The sequence below is a fragment of the Oncorhynchus clarkii genome, chromosome 19, assembly GCF_045791955.1.
Source record: "Oncorhynchus clarkii lewisi isolate Uvic-CL-2024 chromosome 19, UVic_Ocla_1.0, whole genome shotgun sequence".
In the NCBI taxonomy this organism is placed as follows: domain Eukaryota; kingdom Metazoa; phylum Chordata; class Actinopteri; order Salmoniformes; family Salmonidae; genus Oncorhynchus; species Oncorhynchus clarkii.
In genome coordinates, this window is record NC_092165.1 from 46,925,621 (window position 1) to 46,947,375 (window position 21,755).

A 21,755-nucleotide genomic window follows, 5' to 3' on the forward strand; every position below is an offset into this window, starting at 1 on the left:
CTCATGCTAAAACAAAATGAACACGTTGTATAATTGAGAAGTATTTTGTAGTTCTGAAATAGGCGTAAACAGTCATTCTTTCACCACGGTTGTATGTAATGTTTAACAGCATGTTAAAGGGGCAGTCTGCGTTTGCTTCATCCATTGAAGTCAAACTGTCAGACCATCAGAACCTAAAATATAAGCTGGTTTCACTCCAATGTTTGTAAACAAAGGAAATGTAAATAAACACTAAAGCCTCAACATGGTTAACTGTCATTTTGATATCATGGATGGTCAGTCATTGCATCCATAGGGGTGGCAGGGTAGCCTAGTGGTTAGAGCATTGGACTAGTAACCGGAAGGTTGCATGTTCAAACCCCCGAGCTGACAAGGTACAAATCTGTCGTTCTGCCCCAGAACAGGCAGTTAACCCAGGCCGTCATTGAAAATAAGAATTTGTTCATAACGGACTTGCCTAGTTAAATAAAGGTAAATAAAATAAGAAATAGCTCCGTCTATGAATTTGAAAGTGATTTACATTTCTCCAGACCCAGCTCTGCTTTTTACTGAAACGGGTGGGGAGAATGCATTGTTATTTTTTAAATGGCTGATTACTGCTTTAAGGCCATATAGGCACGTCTACATTCTACCAAGCACAGGCAGTAACCTAGAGATTGCATTCCTCAGGTTGGTTGACATTAACCCATGTAATGTCTGCCTTTGTAGTATCGCATATAATGTATTACTGCTCAAACTACTGGTATCTCCCATCTCAAGGAAAATAGTGCCATTTTCAGTGGTCCAACACAATCCTATAGCTAGGACTCTTTTCACCTCTGTTTGTAATTTTAGAACAATTTCCAGTCAACAGTACATTTTATGTTGACAGAATTTCTGTGGTTTAAAATGACAGTAACTTGGTCAGTCACTCTTATTCACGACAGTATTGGGTGACACGGAACAGGAAATTAACAGGGTGTGTTTTGTGGTGAAAAAGGATTGCTGTGTGTCTGTCCTGCCGTCACAAGGAACTACTCAATCATTCATGATTTGTGAGAGTATATTTCTTTGTGTCACTAACATATCATAAGAGATCCAGAAACACATTATTTTGTGTGTGTCAAAGAGGTAGAGCGAGACAGGTAGGTCATTAACATGGCAGAGTAGGAGTCTGTGGTGCGTCACTGCCTTGCAGTGGGATAGCTGTCTGCGTCGTGCCCTGTGGGTGTCACACTGGCTGGTCACGCTGTCGCTCACAGATGACATCCCACTGAAGATGACTCACCTTCAGTCTCTCCCACACGGAGGACAGGATCGACTCATCTCAACGCCCCGCTCTCTTTTCAACTCGTTCTCTCTGTTCCACAGGATCTGAGTGCTAGCTGCGGGGGATTCCTATTGCGTAGTTGTTTCTATTCAGCTGTAATGTACAGCATGTAATCTGAGGAAGAGAACATTTGGGTAGCTGTGAAATATCAATGAAAGCAGTACAACCATTGTGGTGTGTTGGTTCTCAGCTTATTGCTTGTTGTGTGTGTATGTATGTCCTGTGTGTGCTGACGGCTTAATAGTCTTCAGTGGGAGGGATGACAGAGTAAAGTTACTCAATCTCTTTGACCCTTGTCTCCTTCCCTGACCTGGATGCGTGTAGGCTGTAAATCTTTCTAAACGGAATGTCCGTTCTCTTTCCCCCCCCCATCTCAAGTCTCCAACTCCCCACCAGACCTGTTATCATGGCTACGCTCCCGTTGTTTGTTTACCGGGCCCAGCCGTGGTTGAGGGCTGCGCTGGCAGTCATTGTGAGTGTTTGGGACCGGCACAAAGAGCAGGGTTACTGCTAAAGCCTGGTTTAGCTGAGAGAATGCACATCGTGGGTAAAAACAAATAGTGTGTGTGCCTGGGCCAAGCAGGAGGCAGGCCTGCCCGATTATGGGGAGGTCAGAAATGGGATGCCAGGTTCATTTTTAGATTTGGACGAGGAAATACTCTCCTCTTTGCTTGGCAGTTAATGGCAGATATTTTTTCTGGTCCTTTCTGACTGTTTTAACAGCCTGTTAGAACTGAACTAAAAGCCAGATTTGGAGCTTTGGAAAGTTGTGTACTCCCTTTGTTCCCCTTCAGAGATAATCTTAAATGTATTCCTATGACATCCCTGTTAAACTGGCCAGGCCACCATGATCATACACCTGACATGAGGAGAGAAGATCACTCACTCACTACACAGCCAGTCTATGTCTGTCTATAAATAAAGGTCACTCACTACGCTGTACAGGCAGTCTGTCTATAAATAAGGGGCAGGTGTGTTTCCTGGTCAGGTCCCTTTTTACATGGCTGGGCATGATAGGTTTCCTCTGCCTCAGATTACTTTGGCAAGCTCTGGGAGGTGTGTTACAATTGCACAAAGACTTTGTTAAAAAACAATCGTCCCAGGACAAACAAACAAACAACATTATAAGCATGGAGAAAGCTGGGGCGTGGTGGAGTGACAGGGAATTTCTGCCATTTTTTTGGCCCGTTGTTACTCTCTTTAGTGGTTGTTTACGTGCGAGGTAATGAGCAGCGTGGCTAGCTGGCTGGCTGCAGTGCAGTGTTTAGTAGGCGGGAGAGGTAGTTCTAGAACCACAGCATTACACAGCTCCTGCTCCAGTCCGAGACCCAGACCTCACTGAATAAGAATGCCCATAGAAGTCATTCTGCGCATTGACGTGTATGACCTCTGATTGTTGTACACAAGCTTATGCAGGGGCAGCCTCTCTGAGCTGAAAGAAAAGACTTCATTGGATCTCCATTACAGGAAGAAACTCAGCAACCCATAACTGGTCTTTCCGTTTATGTCCTGTTGAAACGTGGATGTGACTGACGTGTTCGGTGCTTGGGAACTCAGCCAGGAGTGACTGTCAGAGTTTATGAGCCTGTGGCACTTTCTGTTGTTCAGTCCCCTTGGTGTAGTTCTCTCTCGTTCCATATTTGGCACATGCCTGCAGGTCAGCAAGTATATCCACAGGTCAAAACTCCCCTTCCTTTTCCATCACAGCCCTAGAATCCAACCTCCTTGACCTCTGTCAGTGTCTCGCCACCTTATCTGCTGAGTGAGGTATCCCCAGTGTGACTGGAGCCTGCATGGGGAGTAGGGCCAGGATGAGGTTGTGTATATCTTACCACACGACATGAGTGTGATCTCTGCGCCGTCATCGTCCATCTCCCCTCGACAGACGGGGCTTTTTTTTTTGTCACTCTCAAGACATTAATCATGTTGGAGAACCAGGTTATAAGTGTAATCTTTGTTCAAGATAAGCCCTGCAAGGCAAAAATACACTTTGTTAAACTTAGGACCGTACACAAATAGCCTACAGAAACACACCAATGGATTAACTGATGAGGGCACACATTTGCTCCTGGTGATGGTATCTTCTAAGCTTACAGACAGTAAACAGGATGGGCCATGATGTGAAATTGTACTCTTGGATCAAGTCCTCCCCAAAAATGTTCTTTATAGCCCAGGGGGCATAGCTTATAGATAGATACTCAATGTGCACAGTTGGTTAGATGCTCAGTGAGAATGGTACTGTTGCACAACTGTCCCTTTCACACTAGCTACTGTCTTGTGTATGGGCTTTGTTTTGCTCATGTGAAGTAAAGTCATGCATCAGAGGAAGGCTTAGCACTTTTTTTTCTTTGAGTTTTTTTTCTAATTACATCCCAGGCTGCCCAGAGCCATTGTGCTGGAATGTTGGAATTCCCACAATGGCACGCCTCCTGAGAACAATGGCTATTCCTCTGATTCCCCACAGGTTTGCCGGGCTAAATAAAATGGGGAGAGTTACAGTGGCACTGCTATTGTACGCCCAGCAGCTTTCCCGCTGTCCAGCCCAGGCAGGGTAGGACCAGGGAGGAGACAACAAGGGGACAGGTGGCCAGAGTCCCCCTGGAAAACAGTGAGGAGAGGAGGGAAGGCTTTTTCTGTGGGAGGTGAAAGACTGTTCTCTCTCATGTAATCAAACCCCTGAGAACCCAAGCTAAGCCTGCCAGAGTATCACCGGGCTTGGTGGCGGATGTGAGCCTGGCGTTGGGAGGGGCGAGAGGAGGAGGGCTATGTGCATGCAAGTGGACGTGCACCAGTGTGTTTATATACTGTTGTAAGGAACAGATGTGCATGTCATCCTAAATCTGCAGCACATAATCAATTATGTAGGATTTACCGGTGTTTTGATCAAGGTCTGCTTCAGATAAGAAAAATACGTAGTGTTCTCTTGTAATAGAACCCACTATCTAAGGCATATGGATTTCATTGTAAAGTAAATAACCTTACACATGATATCTGCTTCCAAAAGTGTTGCAGTAGTATACTAGTGAGTCGACATGCTGTGGTGCTCTGTGCAGCCTTTTTCTTCTATACTTGTTAGCATTTCCAGTGTCTGACTCGCCTGATTATTCTTTGATTCTCCATGGACTGTCATGTTCTGGCTTCTGAAAGGAAACTTGCTGTTTTTAGTGCTTCAGTAAGGATGTGAACCAGGAATGTTAGGATTTTTACAGGACTAGCCAGGCTGTTGGCTGCCAAAATGACAGTGTTTACATGGCCAAAAACTTGTGCTTAGAGCCTTAAAGGGATACTTCGAGATTTTGTCATTGAGGCCCTTTTATCTACTTCCCCAGAGTCAGATGAACTTGTGGATACCAAGTGTATGTCTCTGTGTCCAGTATAAAGGACGTTTTAGAGGTAGTTTTTGAGTGAATGCTAACTGTTACCCGTAGACTACCAGCCACTGCGCTAACGCTAGTTAGCAACTTCCTTCAAAATGCACGCAGAGACATAAAAATGGTATCCACAAGTTCATTTAATCGCCAAAATCTCTTAAGTATCCCTTTAAGAATGCCTTATATTTACGTTTTAGTCATTTAGCAGCTCTTATCCAAAGCAACTTACAGTAGTGATTGTATACAATTTCGTACTGGTCCCCCCCCCCCCCCCCCCCCCCCCCCCCATGCCCTACCAACTGAGCCACACAGGACTTTCAGTGGAATCCAGATCCGTTTCTAAAGTCCAAACTGAGCCTCAGCCTCTCGGCTTTTTCCCAGCTGTCCAGAATCATGCCTGTCTGTGTCAACTCCTGTCACTTCTGGACTGAAGCTGTTTTGTTGATAACCTGTTGTACATAGTTCCAGGTCCAAATGACTGGATGTAGTGGGTGACAGCAGGACCTGCACAGTAACAGCAGGTGCCCGTCCATCCTGCCCCCTGCTCCAGAGTGGGTGGGGTAATGATAGACTGTGGGCATCAGGTCTAGCTTTGTTACTCATCCCCCATATTGTGAAAATAGATCACTCAGTCTAATTGCTTTGAAACGGAACTTCCTCCTATTATGTTACATTGAAAACACTTGGCTTTAACCATATGTTTGGCCTCTCGTGTAATGAGTCAATTGGATTGTTGGCACACTGATACACACTGATGTTCAAATTAGGAGAAACCTGGGTTAGTGAGACAGTTAGTCTGTTTATGCATGTTGCTTCTCACTTCATCTCAGCTTTTGCATTTAAGTGTTGATTTCAGGATGGCAGTAAAACATTTCTAAAGCATTTGAGCCTGGTTACCCCTTTGAAGAGCTTTCACATACTCTGAAAAGACACCCCCACTCATATCCTTCATCATTTCACAATGTGACACCCAACCGCCCTCACTTGTTTTTATGTCCTTAATGGAAATTGATAGTTGTGTGTGTGTGTGTGTGTGTGTGTGTGTGTGGAAAAAGGGCATATTTTCTTCTGGTTGTGGCAAGGGTACAGGCCAGAGAACATGGGAAAGGGTGATACCCTAGTCAGTTGTACAACTGAATGCCTTTAACTGAAATGTGTTTTCTGCATTTTAACCCAACTCCTTTGAATCAGAGAGGTGCGGTTGGCTGCCTTAATAAACATCCACGTCTTCGGTGCCTGAGGAACAGTGGGTTAACTGCCTTGCTCAGGGGCAGAAAACAGATTTTCAGTACCTGAAGCCTCTGGGAACAAATGCTGTGTGACTCCTATGGGAGAAATCCACTATGACTTGTATGACTATAGGGATAGTGCTGTGTGTGGTTCCAATGGGAATAATGGAATCTGACTGGGGGAACCCATGTTCCCATCAGGGTTTCCAGTAGGAAAATTTGGCACCGGACAATGTGACTGACAATTTTCTTATGTAAGGCTTGTTCATTGAGAGAGAGCTTATTTTACAATGATCCCGTGAAATGAGGCCTGCGCCATGCATTTATGAAAGCACTTTTTTCCAAAGTTCAAATTTATATCGCACTTAAAAAAAAAGACGTTTTTACTGTTCTGAATGATGATAAATGTTCTGTTTATTGTCATTGAACTATCGTGGGGTTGTGACTCATGTTGTGTAATTGTCTTATTGATAACTCTGGTTCCTACTATAGGCAGTTGGCTGCCTAGTGATTGCAACGTAACTCTCCGATGTGAATAGTTGGCAACGAATTTTGTTTCCAAGTGCTACTGAATAAGCTTAACTGAAATGCACTAATTGTGCATGATGCACATCATTACTCTACTCTAGTCTATCGATCCATTCCAAATCTTTAGAGGGGATGCCCCCCCCCACACACACAGGCTGTTTGAAGTGGCAGACTAGTTCACACTGTCCATGACATGATCCAGGATTCCAAATTCAAGGCTGTGCTCTTAGAGGGATTTTGGAGGCATTTGAAAAATTAGGGAACAACACAAACAAATCAACCAATTTCTATATTGGTGTAACAAAAGTTCTCCTTTGGGAAGTTGTTTTTTTTTGTCTACCCAAAGCTTTGTAATCGGCTCTTACATGGGCTGTTCGGGAGAGGTTAATCTGTTTAAATCTAGAATCCTTAGTTGCTACATACATTTTTGTACTTATGAATCAATTATATACCCATTTATTTTTGAAGAATATAACTTATAAATTCCTCATGAGCTTAGTTCAACTGTCATACCCCATCAGAACCCCAAATATATATGCTTGTTTTACGCCAATGTTTGTCAACAATGTAATGTAAACAAACAGCCTTTGAACATGGTTAAAGCTATCCTTTTGATATCATGGATATTCAGACCAACAGATGAAAGGATTATGTATGAATTTGAGTGTTATCATTTTCTCCAGGCCCATCCCTCAGCTTTTTACCAAAACAGAGGTGGGAAGACCGCTTTGTTATTGATTCAACTAAGGATTCTAGCTTTAAGGATGGGAAGGAAAATGGGCACTGTCTGAGCCAGAGCAGGCCTGGTAACCTACACCTCAAGCTTGCCTTCCCCTCTTCCCTTCTTTACTCATCCGTGGAGATATTCCGCAGAAGGATGGAATCATTCCACAGGAAATGCCTTTTAACACGGCAAGGGTAATGCAGGAAGGAGAAACCTTAGCCCATGGTTTCCATCCTTTTTGTTTCTCTTTAATCCCGTTACCAGCGGCTGGTCCAGTCAGAGGCGTAGTCTGTGTTTGTGTTGGGCTGGGTTCAGTCCGCCCGCCAACACGGCAGCACAGCGCTCGCTGGGACCCACTCATACTCTACCTCCACTAGGTCTATGAAGTGAGTTCCCTCTGTGCTGCCTGAACCCGGTTAATCTAAGGGGTTAAGCCAGAACTGTCAAGTCTGCCCTGGGAATTCTCAACATAGGAATGGGAAAGATGTTTAGACAGTAAATGTACTTGACTGGTTGTGTTATACTTGAGCAGTTTGATAGATTCATTTGCAGAAGCCTTGCAGACTTTCCCTAAACATTTTTGTGTTTTATATGTTGTTAAAAATGCAATAAAGCACAGCTAATGGTATATTAAAGAGATTCTTCTGCACATTCGTAGTATTTCGTTTTTTTGTGTAAGACTTGACTGTTCCGAGTTGTTGGGTTTGAATGTAGATCTAATGTCAATGTAATTGTTTCTATGAATGTACAGAATGTGTGTGTGGTTGCGATGTGGACAGTCCATCACAGCAGCATGCACACACTACTCTTGCTGCAATCCAGTAGATGTGATTGGCACAGCAGCCTCTGTGGTCAGTCTTGGGAGCCCGTGTCTGTCTCTCTGCTCTGCAGGCCAGACAGATTAATAGTCTGCTCTGGTATCTGTAACCGGATCTCCTGCAGCACGGAACCATTCAATACGCTGACACACACACACACACACACTTTGCCTTAGCAACAGCACTCCACACACACACACACACATTGATTGTCACACAGGCATAAATATGAGGTGCCATTCATAAAGATGGCCTCTGACCACAGAACGCACCCTGTCTGCACACACACATGCTCTACATACACTATATGTAGTATATTCCTATACGGAGTGTGGTTATTATGGCTGCAGTTTAGACTGGAAAGAATGCTAGAATCCAAAGTGCTCTGTGTGTGTGTGTGTGTGTGTGTTGTGCAGCTGACAGGCCATTCAGGGGACCAGGGCTCAGGGCCTTAGCTCTGCAGCTGCCCCTCTCTGTGCCCTCTTTGATAAGCAAGATGGTGTTTCCTCCCTTCCTCTCTGGCCCATGCCGCCTCTACCACACACAGGCCTGTTCTTCACTCTGTTGTCACAACACTGCTTACCGGCCCAAATGAGAGGGGGTTGTGATTGTTGCAGTCAGGTTTTATTTAGAACAAGAAGCATTTTTGTTTGGCTCTAAGGGAGACTTTTATTTGCTGGAGCTGTTTTGTCCTTTCCCCCCGAAATAATTTGAATTACACGTCACATGTTTTATCTAAAGCACTCCACATTACCCACACAGACTTCTGCGAAGAGTGCTTGTGACGAATATCATAATGTCATCCGTCACTTAATCTAAATGCATGTCTATATGAAGAACCAGACATTGATTATGGAACAGTTAATGAGCAGCACATTTTGTTATTGTAATTTATAATGTGGGTTAGCACAGTTGTGCTTGGTTTCTGATCTGAACATGGGTGTATTGTAATGCTTGGCTTTTGATGTTAATTGGTCAGAGGCATGATGGACTAGTGGTTAGAGCGTTGGACTAGTAACCGAAAAGTTGCAAGATCAAATCTGCGAGCTGACAAGGTAAAAATCAGTCGTTCTGCCTCTGACCAAGGCAGTTAACCCACCGTTCGTTCCTAGGCCGTCATTGATCTTAACTGACATGCCTAGTTAAATAAAGATTCTGAAAAAATAAATAAAAGGTAGCCCTATTTTTAAATCCTGTAATTTCATGGTTAGAGCCGAGGACAGGGTAAGGTCAGCATGCTGCCGAGTTAACCCAGGCCTCAGCAATGCCTGATTTCTTTTAAATGCTCTTTGATTCAGTTCAGGTTTGATCTATTGTTCTATGTCCAGTTTGTTTTCTTGTTTAAATATTATAAGTTTCGCTGGCATTATTCCACACTTTCAAATAAAAAGCCTCACTGGGCAAGAAAAGTCTATTGCCGCCTCACTATAAAATCCAACCGCTGGGTCAATCTCACAGGCCTGTAAAATATGAACCACGTTTCGTTGGTCCAATTGATCCAGCTGAGACCTTACTAAGTGTCACTGTAATGTAGTATGGATTTCTTATCCTTTAGTGGGCAGAATGGCTGGTATTGTGATCGTTACAACTCATCCAACAGTGTAGGGATTTGAATAGCAGACGAGACATTCTCCAACTGTAATCAGACCCGAGAGCCATCTATTGTTTAACTGGCCAAACAGACTTCAGTCAGGTTTAACCTCTTCTGTTTATGGTGTGTTTATCTTGAGGATAGATCTGATGCACCTGTTTTTCTCTCTGCTGTTGGTTTGTGTGTTGGCTGGTGTCAAGTCCGCAATTAGAACTGGGCTTGTCAATACAAGGCTGTTGCGTCTTTACAGGGATTAATGAGGAATCGGTACTGAATGCTATAGGGAGCCAGGAGGCCTGCATCAAAGCAGGATTAATGAGGAATCGGTACTGAATGCTATAGGGAGCCAGGAGGCCTGCATCAAAGCAGGATTAATGAGGAATCGGTACTGAATGCTATAGGGAGCCAGGAGGCCTGCATCAAAGCAGGATTAATGAGGAATTGGTACTGAATGCTATAGGGAGCCAGGAGGCCTGCATCAAAGCAGGATTAATGAGGAATCGGTACTGAATGCTATAGGGAGCCAGGAGGCCTGCATCAAAGCATTTTCTCATATGTTATCTTTTGAGTCTTTCCACACGAAGGTTTTCCTTATAGGCAACGTTCCCTCATCATCAAATTTCAGTTTTGCTCAGTGCAAACTTGAACGTTGTGAAAATTCTGTGCAACTTTCGTTGCGTTTACTGTGAACATTGAGGCTGTACCCATCATAATGTAGGCCTACCAGAGTGGCTTACCATAAAAAACAATGGCGAAGATGCTTCAAACATTTTAACATGGAAATAGCTGTTTTATCATTCAGCCTACAGTAGCAGCCAGTGTTTGCTGTTCTTTGTAGGCCTACATTCCATTTCAACTTTTGAAGCAAATTAACCGGTTTATCCACTTGTCCCTAAGACAAGGTGACTGGAAATGGTTGTTTGACACAAGAAACCACTCTACAAAATATGCATTATTTATTTCCATACCAATATTGGAGAATCAGGCAAATTATGCTACCCTCTGCCCATTGGCTACTTAGCTTATTCAACCCTGTCTCAAAATACAACACTACAAATGGCGCAAAGCTCTTTACCTGACTCTTTTCAAAGATGTCTAGAAATGCACACATTTTGTGCAATCACTCCTCTATTGCTGACTACAAATGATCGATCTCCGCTAATAAGTCCCTAAATAGCAAATGATATGAACACGTACAAATGTGCACACGTTGCTCCATGTAGCTCTCGCTTTGATCTCAAAACAAGCGCATCGACTCATAACCGCTCATGCTGTAAAAACAGTCCAGTTCAAAGTGAAAGGCACAGATCCATATGTGGCAATGGTCTATTTGCATATAGGCCTACTGCAGCTCAGATTGGTTATGGCGTACCTGTCTGTGTAGAGGTTGGGTCTGTCAATACAATAGAATCCTACTCCGGTGCGTTCTGCCTAGAACAGAATTTCTTGCTTAGTTCGTTTTGTTTCAGTATGTTGCATGGTAAATAACTAATTGTGTTGAATCGATCACAATTCCCACAGTAAAATAAACTTTGATAGTGTTCATGAACGGGGAAAACTCGGGCTGTTTAGAGGGATTATTGCTGTAGGTGATCTTTGTCTAATCAATGGATTCTCCCCCCCCCCTCCCAGGGCTGGATGACAGCCTGCAGCAGTATGTAGCTAACTTTGAGCAGGAGAAAATCAGTGGGGAGCAGCTGCTGAAGATCTCCCATCAGGACCTGGAGGAGCTCGGTGTGGCCCGCATTGGACACCAGGAGCTGGTGCTGGAGGCTGTTGACCTGCTCTGTGCTCTGGTATGGGCTGCTCACACCACATCTTTCTCTCTCCCCCCCCCCCCCCCCTCCCCCCGGCATGTCAATAGGTTGTTTCTAGTTTAAGATAAAACAGATGGTGGGACCATGAACTTGCTGGTTGTTTAGTGAGTCTCATGGAGCTTAGGTCATCAGCCCTGCTGCCACCCTGCTCTCGCAGTGCTAGCGTGTGTTTGAAATATGCCCAGAATATAGTTGGCAGCCAACAGATCCAGTGTTGCAGAACCTCTCATTTCCCACAGAGCTCAATGGGATGTGGAACACTGCTCCAGGATATTAGAGTAGGAAACGCTATCAGTTTCACTCCAGAGATGGCGTCAAATCAGGCTGTATGGGTCCCAGGTCTGGTGTGGTGGTTGAATGTGAGCTGATGATTAGTGGTGCATTTACATTTTAGCAGACGCTCTTGTCCAGAGAGACTTAAAATTAGTAAACATTCCCACAGATAGGGAGGCAGGACATGAAGTGGCGAAATGGGTTAGTGTGCTTGCTTTCGGTCTCTCAGTTTCTCTCCCTCTCTCCCTCTCTCCCTCTCTCATACATACATGCATGCATACATACATACATACATACATACATACATACATACATACATGCATACATACATGCATACATGCATACATACATACATACATGCATACATACATACATACATACATACAGAAATGTCAGGTCAGCTGTACATTCCCTGTGCACTCCTGGCCTTGGCCTCTTGTCTCTTACCCCAGTGGCTCATGGGAATGTAGTTACAGCCTACTAGCTGGGCTGGGATCTGACTGGGAGATGGGCCGTCCATCAGAAGAGCTGCCAGGTGAAGAGTTATGGTCAACACTGTTGTATTAAAGCTCCTAGAGAGGAGAGGGAGAGACCAAAAGACTGGGATAGAGCCTCTCTTAAAACACAACCTGGTTCTGTTTCAGTCTGATCTTTTCAAACAGATGGGATTGATTTGGGTTTTTATCGCTTCCTGTGTCATATAAACCCAGATTGCGGTCTTGAGTTTTTATCAGTGTCAGCGTTCTTTTGTCAAATCCTTATGCTCTTTTTTAAATTAGCTCACATTAATGATTTGTCCTCTATCAAGTTCCTAAAAAGAGCATATCCATTTAGATTTTATCCTCACTGATCTTATTTATTCTATAAAGAAGGAAGTTCAGTAGACCAACAGGTTACTGTGCCCAAACCGATCTAATTTAGCAGGCACTGGCCCACCATCTAAATGCCTGAGGGGCCTAGTGTGGTTTAGAAAGGTCTTGTGGGAGTGTGTGCTGGTTTGTGGTTAGACACCAGTCGTGTTCGTGCCCTTTAACATCTGATCCTGGTTAGTTTGCTCCTAATGTTTAAGTTTGAGATTCAAATGAGGAGATTAACCTCAGCATGGTAGCTGCCAGTCAGTGTCCTGAGCCCCATGTCTGTGTCCAGCTGTGAGATCCTTATCCTGGGATGGACTTCTGAAGTTTGGGGTTCATTGATTCATCATCTCCAAGGGAAGTATTGTTGGATAATGTCTGAGCATCCCTTTCTGGAGAGGAGACGGTGATGGCAGCTTGAATAAATAAGACCCTGGGCGGTAACGTTTCTGTGGTTATTGGGAATGGATGGACACGTGGAAACGCTTATTACAGGGGTGAGAGGGTATGTCTAATGGTTTGATTAATCTATGTGTCCTACCTTATTTACCATACCGTACATCCTGCATCCCTTCCTCTGCTCAGGGTAATTGGGCCCAGATTTCTGCTCATCCCCTGCAATTTACTGAAGCCTCAGTTCTCTTGATGGGCTTCATAAATTTAACCTGTGCTCCCTTGTTTCTCCAGTGTGTGTTTGTTAGCTTTAATATGTCTTCCCCCAATGCAGGGCCTCTGTTATTTCTCAAAATAAATTGAAAGTCTGTTGGGAGAGGATAGTTATGTTATGGACGACCGAGAGGATGTTTAGTCGGACTTGGTTTGGAATGCCTGGAACTGCCCTCACACCTGTGATTGAAGAACCCTGGGTAAACGTGATGATCTGCTGTGGCTCTCCTTATTAATAGGGATGGGAATTTTAAATAATTTCACTATTACAGTAATATGCATTTTTTTCAGATATCTGGATAGTCGAAATGCATTTTTTAAATGTAAAAAAAGGGGTGCAATGGGGATACCTAGTCAGTTGTACAACTGAATGCATTCAACTGAAATGTCTTCCGCATTTAACCCAATCCCTCTGAATCAGAGAGGTGCGGGGCTCTGCCTTAATCGAAATCCACGTCATTGGTGACCTGGGAAACATTGGGTTAACTGCCTTGCTCGGGGCAGAACGAGAGATTTTTTACCTTGTCAGCTTGGGGATTCGATCCAGCAACCTTTTGGATACTAACCCAATGCTCCTACCCTCCCGGCTACCTGTTGCTCTCTCTCTCTCTCTCTCTCTCTTTCGGGCCGGGGTGTCTGACACAGAGAGGGAGAAAGTAAACCGACTCACGCAAGTTAAACTCATCTGGTAGTGTCTGTCTTGACGGCATCAAATTGATGTAAAGAAGCTAGCTAGCTAAAATAGACAGCTAATTTGGTTTGCTAGCTATTTGAGGCTATTTTGCCGTGCTCTACGCGTACTTGTCTACAATAACTCCATTCATATGCCAACATTTTGGTTGATCATTGTAGCCTACTCCTCATTTAACCTCTAGCGTCGAGCAATCCCGTATCCGGGAGCGTAATCGTAGCCTCAAGCTCATTACCATAACGCAACGTTTCCTATTCATGAAAATCGCAAATTAAATGAAATAAATATATTCAAACACATGCTTAGCCTTTTGTTAACAACACTCATCTCAGATTTTCAAAATATGCTTTTCAACCAAAGCTACACAAGCATTTGTGTAAGAGTATTGATAGCCTAGCATAGCATTAAGCCTAGCATTCAGCAGGCAACATTTTCACAAAAACAAGAAAAGCATTCAAATAAAATAATTTACCTTTGAAGAACTTCGGATGATTTCAATGACGAGACTCTTAGTTAGATAGCAAATGTTCATTTTTTCCAAAAATATTATTTGTGTAGACGAAATAGCTCCGTTTTGTTCATACGTTTGGCTAAGAAAAAGACCGGAAAATGCAGTCACAACGGCAAACTTTTTTCCAAATTAGCTCCATAATATCGACAGAAACATGGCAAAAGTTGTTTAGAATCAATCCTCAAGGTGTTTTTCACATATCTATTCGATAATCTATCAGTGGTGGCAGTTGGCTTCTCATCAGAAGCAAACGGAAAAATACTGCAGCTGGAGATTACGCAATAATTGCGACGGAGGACACCAAGCGACCACCTGGTAGATGTAGTCTCTTATGGTCAATCTTCCAATGATATGCCTACAAATACACCTTGGGGAAAACGTGGGAAACGTAAGCTGACTCCTAGCTCATTCACAGCCATATAAGGAGTCATTGCCATGAGGCGGTTTCAAAAAATGCGGCACTTCCTGATTGGATTTTTATCTGGGTTTTTTCTGTAACATCAGTTCTCTGGCACTCACAGACAATGTTTTTGCAGTTTTGGAAACGTCAGAGTGTTTTCTTTCCAAATCTGTCAATTATATGCATAGTCAAGCATCTTTTCTTGACAAAATATCTTGTTTAAAATGGGAAAGTTTTTCATCCAAAAATTAAAATAGCGCCCCCTATATCCAAGAAGTTAACTAACTTAATTCCATTTAGCGGAAATCTCCCACTTCACTTGCCATACATGGAGCCTCTGACGGTAGTGCTGCTTTGATTGACCAACAATGACAAGCTACACATGTGAAAAGTGTTTAGGCTACCGTTATGTCTTTTTTTTTTTTATGGGGCACACTCATAACTGTCATAACTTTGAATAACCGTGCCCATCCCTACTTTATTAACATAGAGGCCTCTCTCTCATTGGCCCCAGGAGAGGTCATGGCTTATGACGGGAACACACAGCCGACAAATACCAGACCCCCTCACTTTGACAGCCAATTCCCCCCCTCATTAGTGTCTCTCTGCTGTGGGGTCAAACGGTTCAACTCCAACTCTTCTCTTTGTGGTCACACCGTCCTTTCAGGGTAGACAGGATCATGTAGGATCATCGGTTTAAAACGCCCATTATTTACCTGGTCCCTGTTCCTATAAGTTGCTACAGCTATGGAACAAAGAGGTGTTGAACATCTGCCTACCAGTCAGAGCTGGTGTTTTCTGTGTGTTATTGGCTCACTAATGACACAGCCAGCAGTGCTGTTTGATGTTGATTGGTTCTCCATGGCTTAGTTTCAAAGCCACTCTGTTTTGGTTCAACACAGTTGCTGTGTCTTATAATGGACAAGTGTGTGGTTTTAGAGCATCTGAGATAGTTATATGCACCTTCTCTCCATCTCTTCTCCTAGTATAAATCTGCTCAAGGTTCATGAGGTTCCCATAATGACCTCAATCTCTGTCTCGTGGACCTCTGAAAGAGCCATTTGGATGTTTGATTTGCCAACTGAGATGTAGGAAATGTAACATGCTCTATCAGTTTGCACATACGGCTTCTGCCTCAGCTCCATGCAGCTCCGTGGGGACGACTTTCGGGTGAGGTAATATATAATCGGTTCCTGAGTAAATGCTCCTGATATAAAACGGCAGCTGAGTGGAGTTAGCCGCTGATCACTTGCAGGTTTCCTCAGTGTGGAGCAGGGCCGAGCGAGCGCAGGCTATTTTCTGATCTTTAGCGTGTTTAGCTGTTAGCGTGCCAGTCGGGTTGAGGCCAGAGAGGCTGGCAGGGATGCAACACCATGTGAGCTGATATTTGCCAGAACAGGAGTTTAGGCTACCCCCCATCTCGTCTCCTTTAACTAGCACTCCACTCCAAACACATTCTTTCCGCAATATTTAAGTGGAGCGTGCGTGAGTTGCCAGGATTAGTTGCTAAATTAAGCCATCCTAAATTAAGCCACTAAGCAGAGCCGGCAGCTGACTGACGTCACAATGAATGTGGCCATCGTGGTGTTTGATGAGAGCATTAGTCTGAACCTGACCATAGGTCAGTGTTAAATCCAATGCTCCCTGAGATCAGACACATTGCTCGCAGTGAAATGTACTGCACAATCTGATGTTAGGTGATGAACCCACCATATGACTAACTGTAGCTATGCGCTATGATGAAGGCTTTGTGAGGCGCTGCGGATGCTTACGTAAAGAAATGCTACTTGGCCTGCTCATACTGTACTAACAATGTACATCTAAAGCTTTATTTCATACAAAATATCCCTGTAGCAGGAGCAGAGCTAGGGACCAGCAGGTACAGGACACAACTTTGGCCTCAAATAAGGATTTATTTGGCCATTAGGAGGAATTATATATTATAGGTATTTTCTGGGTCGTAAAACTCAAAATATAATATTTTTCTACACAGTTGGAAGTAAAAACTAGGTTGGGTGTGTCCGTCAATCATTTGCCTAATCACTTCCCCTGGAGCAGCTCAGCGAGGTCAGGGTTGTAAGGGCAGTAGGAATAAACAGTCGACAGAGCAGTAGCCTAAGCACACACAGATCTGTGACCAGGCTTACACGTCAGCCCTCAACTTACTGGCTCAGGAATGAAAACTTTGCTTGCTTGATGGGAATCGGGTGATGGCACGTGCACGGCTCTCTCCCGAGGGTTGAGCCAGACGTGCCTGAAGAATGCAGGGGAATTTCTCCCCAGAGGTGCCGGTAGAGACATGGCCTCTTAAATCATGTGTCCTTAGCCCATTACAATTAATAACCCACATTTACTCTGCAGGGAACATGTTTGTCTGTGAAATGAAATCCAGAGCCATAAAAATCTGGAAAAACAGTTCCGATCAGGAATGCTTTGTCCCAAAAAATTATTTGACGTTCACTGTAATCACATAAAAAACACATTGTTTTATGACAAACTATAACTTTGATAAATCAAGCTCAACTCTTCTGCTCTTTCTTCCCCTCTCAGAACTATGGAGTGGAGACAGACAATCTGAAGGGTCTGGTGGTGAGGATGAGAGCAGCCACCAACAGCCTGCACATGTCCACGTCAGACCGCAGGAAGAGCCCGACATACGACGGCAGCACCTCCAGGAAACCCCCCAACGACTTCCTCACCTCTGTGGTGGAGCTCATCGGAGCTGCCAAGAGTCTTCTGGCCTGGCTGGACAGGTAAGGCCTTGCACAGCATTCTGGGAAGGCTGTCCCCACGAGCAAAAAACATTCAGTGTACTCTATTTGTATGTACAGAGTAGGGTTACTATGGTAACTTTGCATAGCTGTCCTAGCTACATAAAATCTTCTATATACATTCAAGCTCCTGGACTGCCGTTGGGGTTAGCTGTAATGTTAGTTTTTCCAACGCATAGGAGTCATTAAGCTAACTGAATCACCTCATGACTAGAATATACTGCTACGCTACACATTACAGGCATTTGTTTCTCCTCAGCCTCTACAGACTATAGCAGAAACACAGCTCTTCTCTCTCAGGAGAGCCTTCTAGAAAGGGTTTGAGGACATATAAATGAAATTGGATACAGTCTGGTAGGTTTCCTCTACCTCTGTCTAGAGAATATCCAGATGAGCTGTAAGAACCTCCAGAATATCCACATACTCTACTGCTCATGTACAGTGCTTGCTTTATTTTCCTACATTTGTTTTAAAGATCTCTCTCCCCTTCTGTCAGTTATAACTAAACCAGGAAGTAGTATTAATGTCACCATGTTGACCTTCACAGCTGAAAGGATTTGTTTATTTTCTGAGGTTTGTTTCAAGATCAAAAGTGTGTTGTGATGACTTCTCCCAACGTATTTGGGGGTGGCATGGTGTTGAGGGGCTAGCGGTAGGAGATGTGTTTTGGAGTTCAGGGGTGGGTATTTTAGAGAAGGAATGGAGGAGGTGGCCCAACATGGAGACAGACTGTGTTCCTTCCAATCATTGTCTGTGGCCACAGAGCCTTCTATCCTAGGCACACGCAAAGTAGAGCAAGGTTCACCAGTACTGTTTTCCTTATTAACAGCCTCCTAGAGGTGGCTCTGTCGCACTGTTGTCCCACTGTGATGTTTACTCCCTTATCCAGCTCTCCTGACTGCTACTGAATATCAGTACGGTCAGGGACAAGACCCGGACCTTAGAATGTCATGATAAAATGGCATCTCAATCTTTTCTCTTCTCTCTTGTTGCAGGACGCCCCTGACTGGGATCAGTGACTTCACCAGCATCAAGAATAAGATAATTCAGCTGTGTCTGGACCTCACCACCACAGTTCAACAGGTCGGCATGTTGCTCTCTCGCTGGCTCTACCTCCCCTCTCTCTTGCTCCAGCTCCATCTCAACAGTGCACATGCAGCATGCCCCTGGAAAAATCACACCATAGCTCTTTCCACTCAGGGCAGCCTGGCCTGAGGGCAGACACATGTGGGATTTAAGTCGAGGGGCAGGGGGTTATGAACGTCGCAAGCCTGCTTCTGCTGTTTTGTTTTTGGTCTGTTTTTGGTCCCCCGTCCCCCCTCAGGTTAGCTAATGAGGAGACCCCAACCATGGTGGTGTTTTAACGGCAATTGCAGCCACTGAGTTTACACTTTAATGAAAACCTCTTGGCGCTCTTTTAAAAGCATCTGCCAACATTATGCGTGCTGCATTATTCCCCCTGCCATGTGGTTTCTGTTTGCCTGCTGCAAGATGTTCACAGCGGGAGACCATACTTTCTGTGTTTACGTCCTGTGGAGGGTTAATGCACAGTGGGTTGAGGTGGTACATTGGTCTCCTTCACTGACACATATTAGATGTTTACATCTCCTTCACTGACACACATTAGATGTTTACCTCTCCTTCACTGACGCACAGATGTTTACCTCTCCTTCACTGACGCACATTAGATGTTTACCTCTCCTTCACTGACACACATTAGATGTTTACCCCTCCTTCTCTGATGCACATTAGATGTTTACCTCTCCTTCACTGACGCACATTAGATGTTTACCTCTCCTTCACTGACGCACATTAGATGTTTACCCCTCCTTCACTGACGCACATTAGATGTTTACCCCTCCTTCACTGGCGCACATTAGATGTTTACCTCTCCTTCACTGGCGCACATTAGATGTTTACCCCTCCTTCTCTGACGCACATTAGATGTTTACCCCTCCTTCACTGACACACTTTAGATGTTTACCCCTCCTTCACTGACACACTTTAGATGTTTACCCCTCCTTCACTGATGCACTTTAGATGTTTACCCCTCCTTCTCTGATGCACTTTAGATGTTTACCCCTCCTTCTCTGATGCACTTTAGATGTTTACCCCTCCTTCACTGACGCACTTTAGATGTTTACCTCTCCTTCACTGACACACTTTAGATGTTTACCTCTCCTTCACTGGCGCACATTAGATGTTTACCTCTCCTTCACTGGCGCACATTAGATGTTTACCTCTCCTTCACTGGCGCACATTAGATGTTTACCCCTCCTTCACTGGCGCACATTAGATGTTTACCTCTCCTTCACTGGCGCACATTAGATGTTTACCCCTCCTTCACTGACGCACATTAGATGTTTACCCCTCCTTCACTGGCGCACATTAGATGTTTACCTCTCCTTCACTGGCGCACATTAGATGTTTACCTCTCCTTCTCTGATGCACATTAGATGTTTACCCCTCCTTCACTGGCGCACATTAGATGTTTACCTCTCCTTCACTGGCGCACATTAGATGTTTACCTCTCCTTCACTGGCGCACATTAGATGTTTACCCCTCCTTCTCTGATGCACATTAGATGTTTACCCCTTCTTCACTGACGCACATTAGATGTTTACCTCTCCTTCACTGACACACTTTAGATGTTTACCTCTCCTTCTCTGATGCACATTAGATGTTTACCCCTAGTTCTCTGATGCACATTAGATGTTTACCCCTAGTTCTCTGATGCACATTAGATGTTTACCCCTCCTTCTTTGACACACATTAGATGTTTACCCCTCCTTCACTGGCGCACATTAGATGTTTACCCCTCCTTCACTGGCGCACATTAGATGTTTACCCCTCCTTCACTGACACACTTTAGATGTTTACCCCTCCTTCTCTGATGCACATTAGATGTTTACCCCTTCTTCACTGACGCACATTAGATGTTTACCTCTCCTTCACTGACACACTTTAGATGTTTACCTCTCCTTCTCTGATGCACATTAGATGTTTACCCCTAGTTCTCTGATGCACATTAGATGTTTACCCCTAGTTCTCTGATGCACATTAGATGTTTACCCCTCCTTCTTTGACACACATTAGATGTTTACCCCTCCTTCACTGACACACTTTAGATGTTTACCCCTCCTTCTCTGATGCACATTAGATGTTTACCCCTCCTTCACTGACGCACATTAGATGTTTACCCCTCCTTCTCTGAGGCACATTAGATGTTTACCCCTCCTTAAAAATCAGCAAACATTCCATGTTAAATGTGTGTTTGATTTGACCATGGGTTGTCGGGTACTATTTTTATCAGATTTATAGAATTAATATTTCCAGTTTGTTGTCCGAACTGGTTATGTAAGAGTCAGCTCTGAAAGAAAACAAACTAAGCCAGTTAAAAACCCAAGCACAAAGTGCCGGCTTTTTGACCATTTTTCCCCCCTAGGTATCCCAACAATTGCCAACCGCCTTTACATTTTACAGCCATAGTGAAAGTGGCTATTGAGATTGCAGGTACTGTTTTTGAAGGGTTATTTTATAGAGTACATTATGTTCCCAGGGTGCTGATTGCCTTGCTGACGTCTGGGATTTCAGAGCTCGGGTGATTTACTGTGGTGAGTCTCACCCTGGGTGTGGAGGAGAAGGAGTGGGGAGTTGAGGGGAGGCATTTCCCACAAAGGTGTTTGAAGTGAAGGGTTTTTGTGTGGCGTGAGCCTTGTACTCCAGGGCTGCCTGTTGCAGCTTTACTGTGGTGTACTGTAGCAGACACCTTGGCCTTGATGGCACTCAGCTGTAAGAGACCCATGTGGATATGTCTTCAGTCCATCCAGGGGCCACCTTATCCTGTCATAGACACATGAAGGAAGATACCTCCAATGCTCTCACAGACCTGTGTATCTGACATAGGTTTTAGACACTCCTGGACTCTCCCATCCCAGCAGATTTCGGGTAGGTGTTTGTCTGATGAAAGACCAGGCAGGTGCTGAGGGGGAGTGTAACTGTGATTTTATGGTGTGGGCATGCTTCATGAGGTTACACAGCCTGTTAATGAACCTCCGCCAAGAACAGGGCTTTAAAGATGGTCGCTTTATGTCCTTCTGCCTGAATGAACTCGATGTATACACACACAATCGAGCATAGCAATAAAACGGTAAACCTGCTGCCATTGCAGCCACCTCATCTGACCCGTGAGGTCAGAGCCC

At 44.3% G+C, this 21,755-nt stretch overlaps 1 protein-coding gene across 1 annotated transcript in view; it reads left to right on the top strand.

Annotated features, from left to right (window-relative positions):
* The window catches only part of LOC139375318 (connector enhancer of kinase suppressor of ras 3-like), a 74,513-nt gene that overhangs the window by 7,574 nt on the left and 45,184 nt on the right, over nt 1-21,755 (top strand). Inside the window, exons 3-5 of the mRNA XM_071116982.1 lie at nt 11,203-11,366; nt 17,333-17,535; nt 18,549-18,636. Coding sequence (XP_070973083.1) covers nt 11,203-11,366; nt 17,333-17,535; nt 18,549-18,636 — 455 coding nt within the window. The remainder of the gene's footprint in view (nt 1-11,202; nt 11,367-17,332; nt 17,536-18,548; nt 18,637-21,755) is intronic.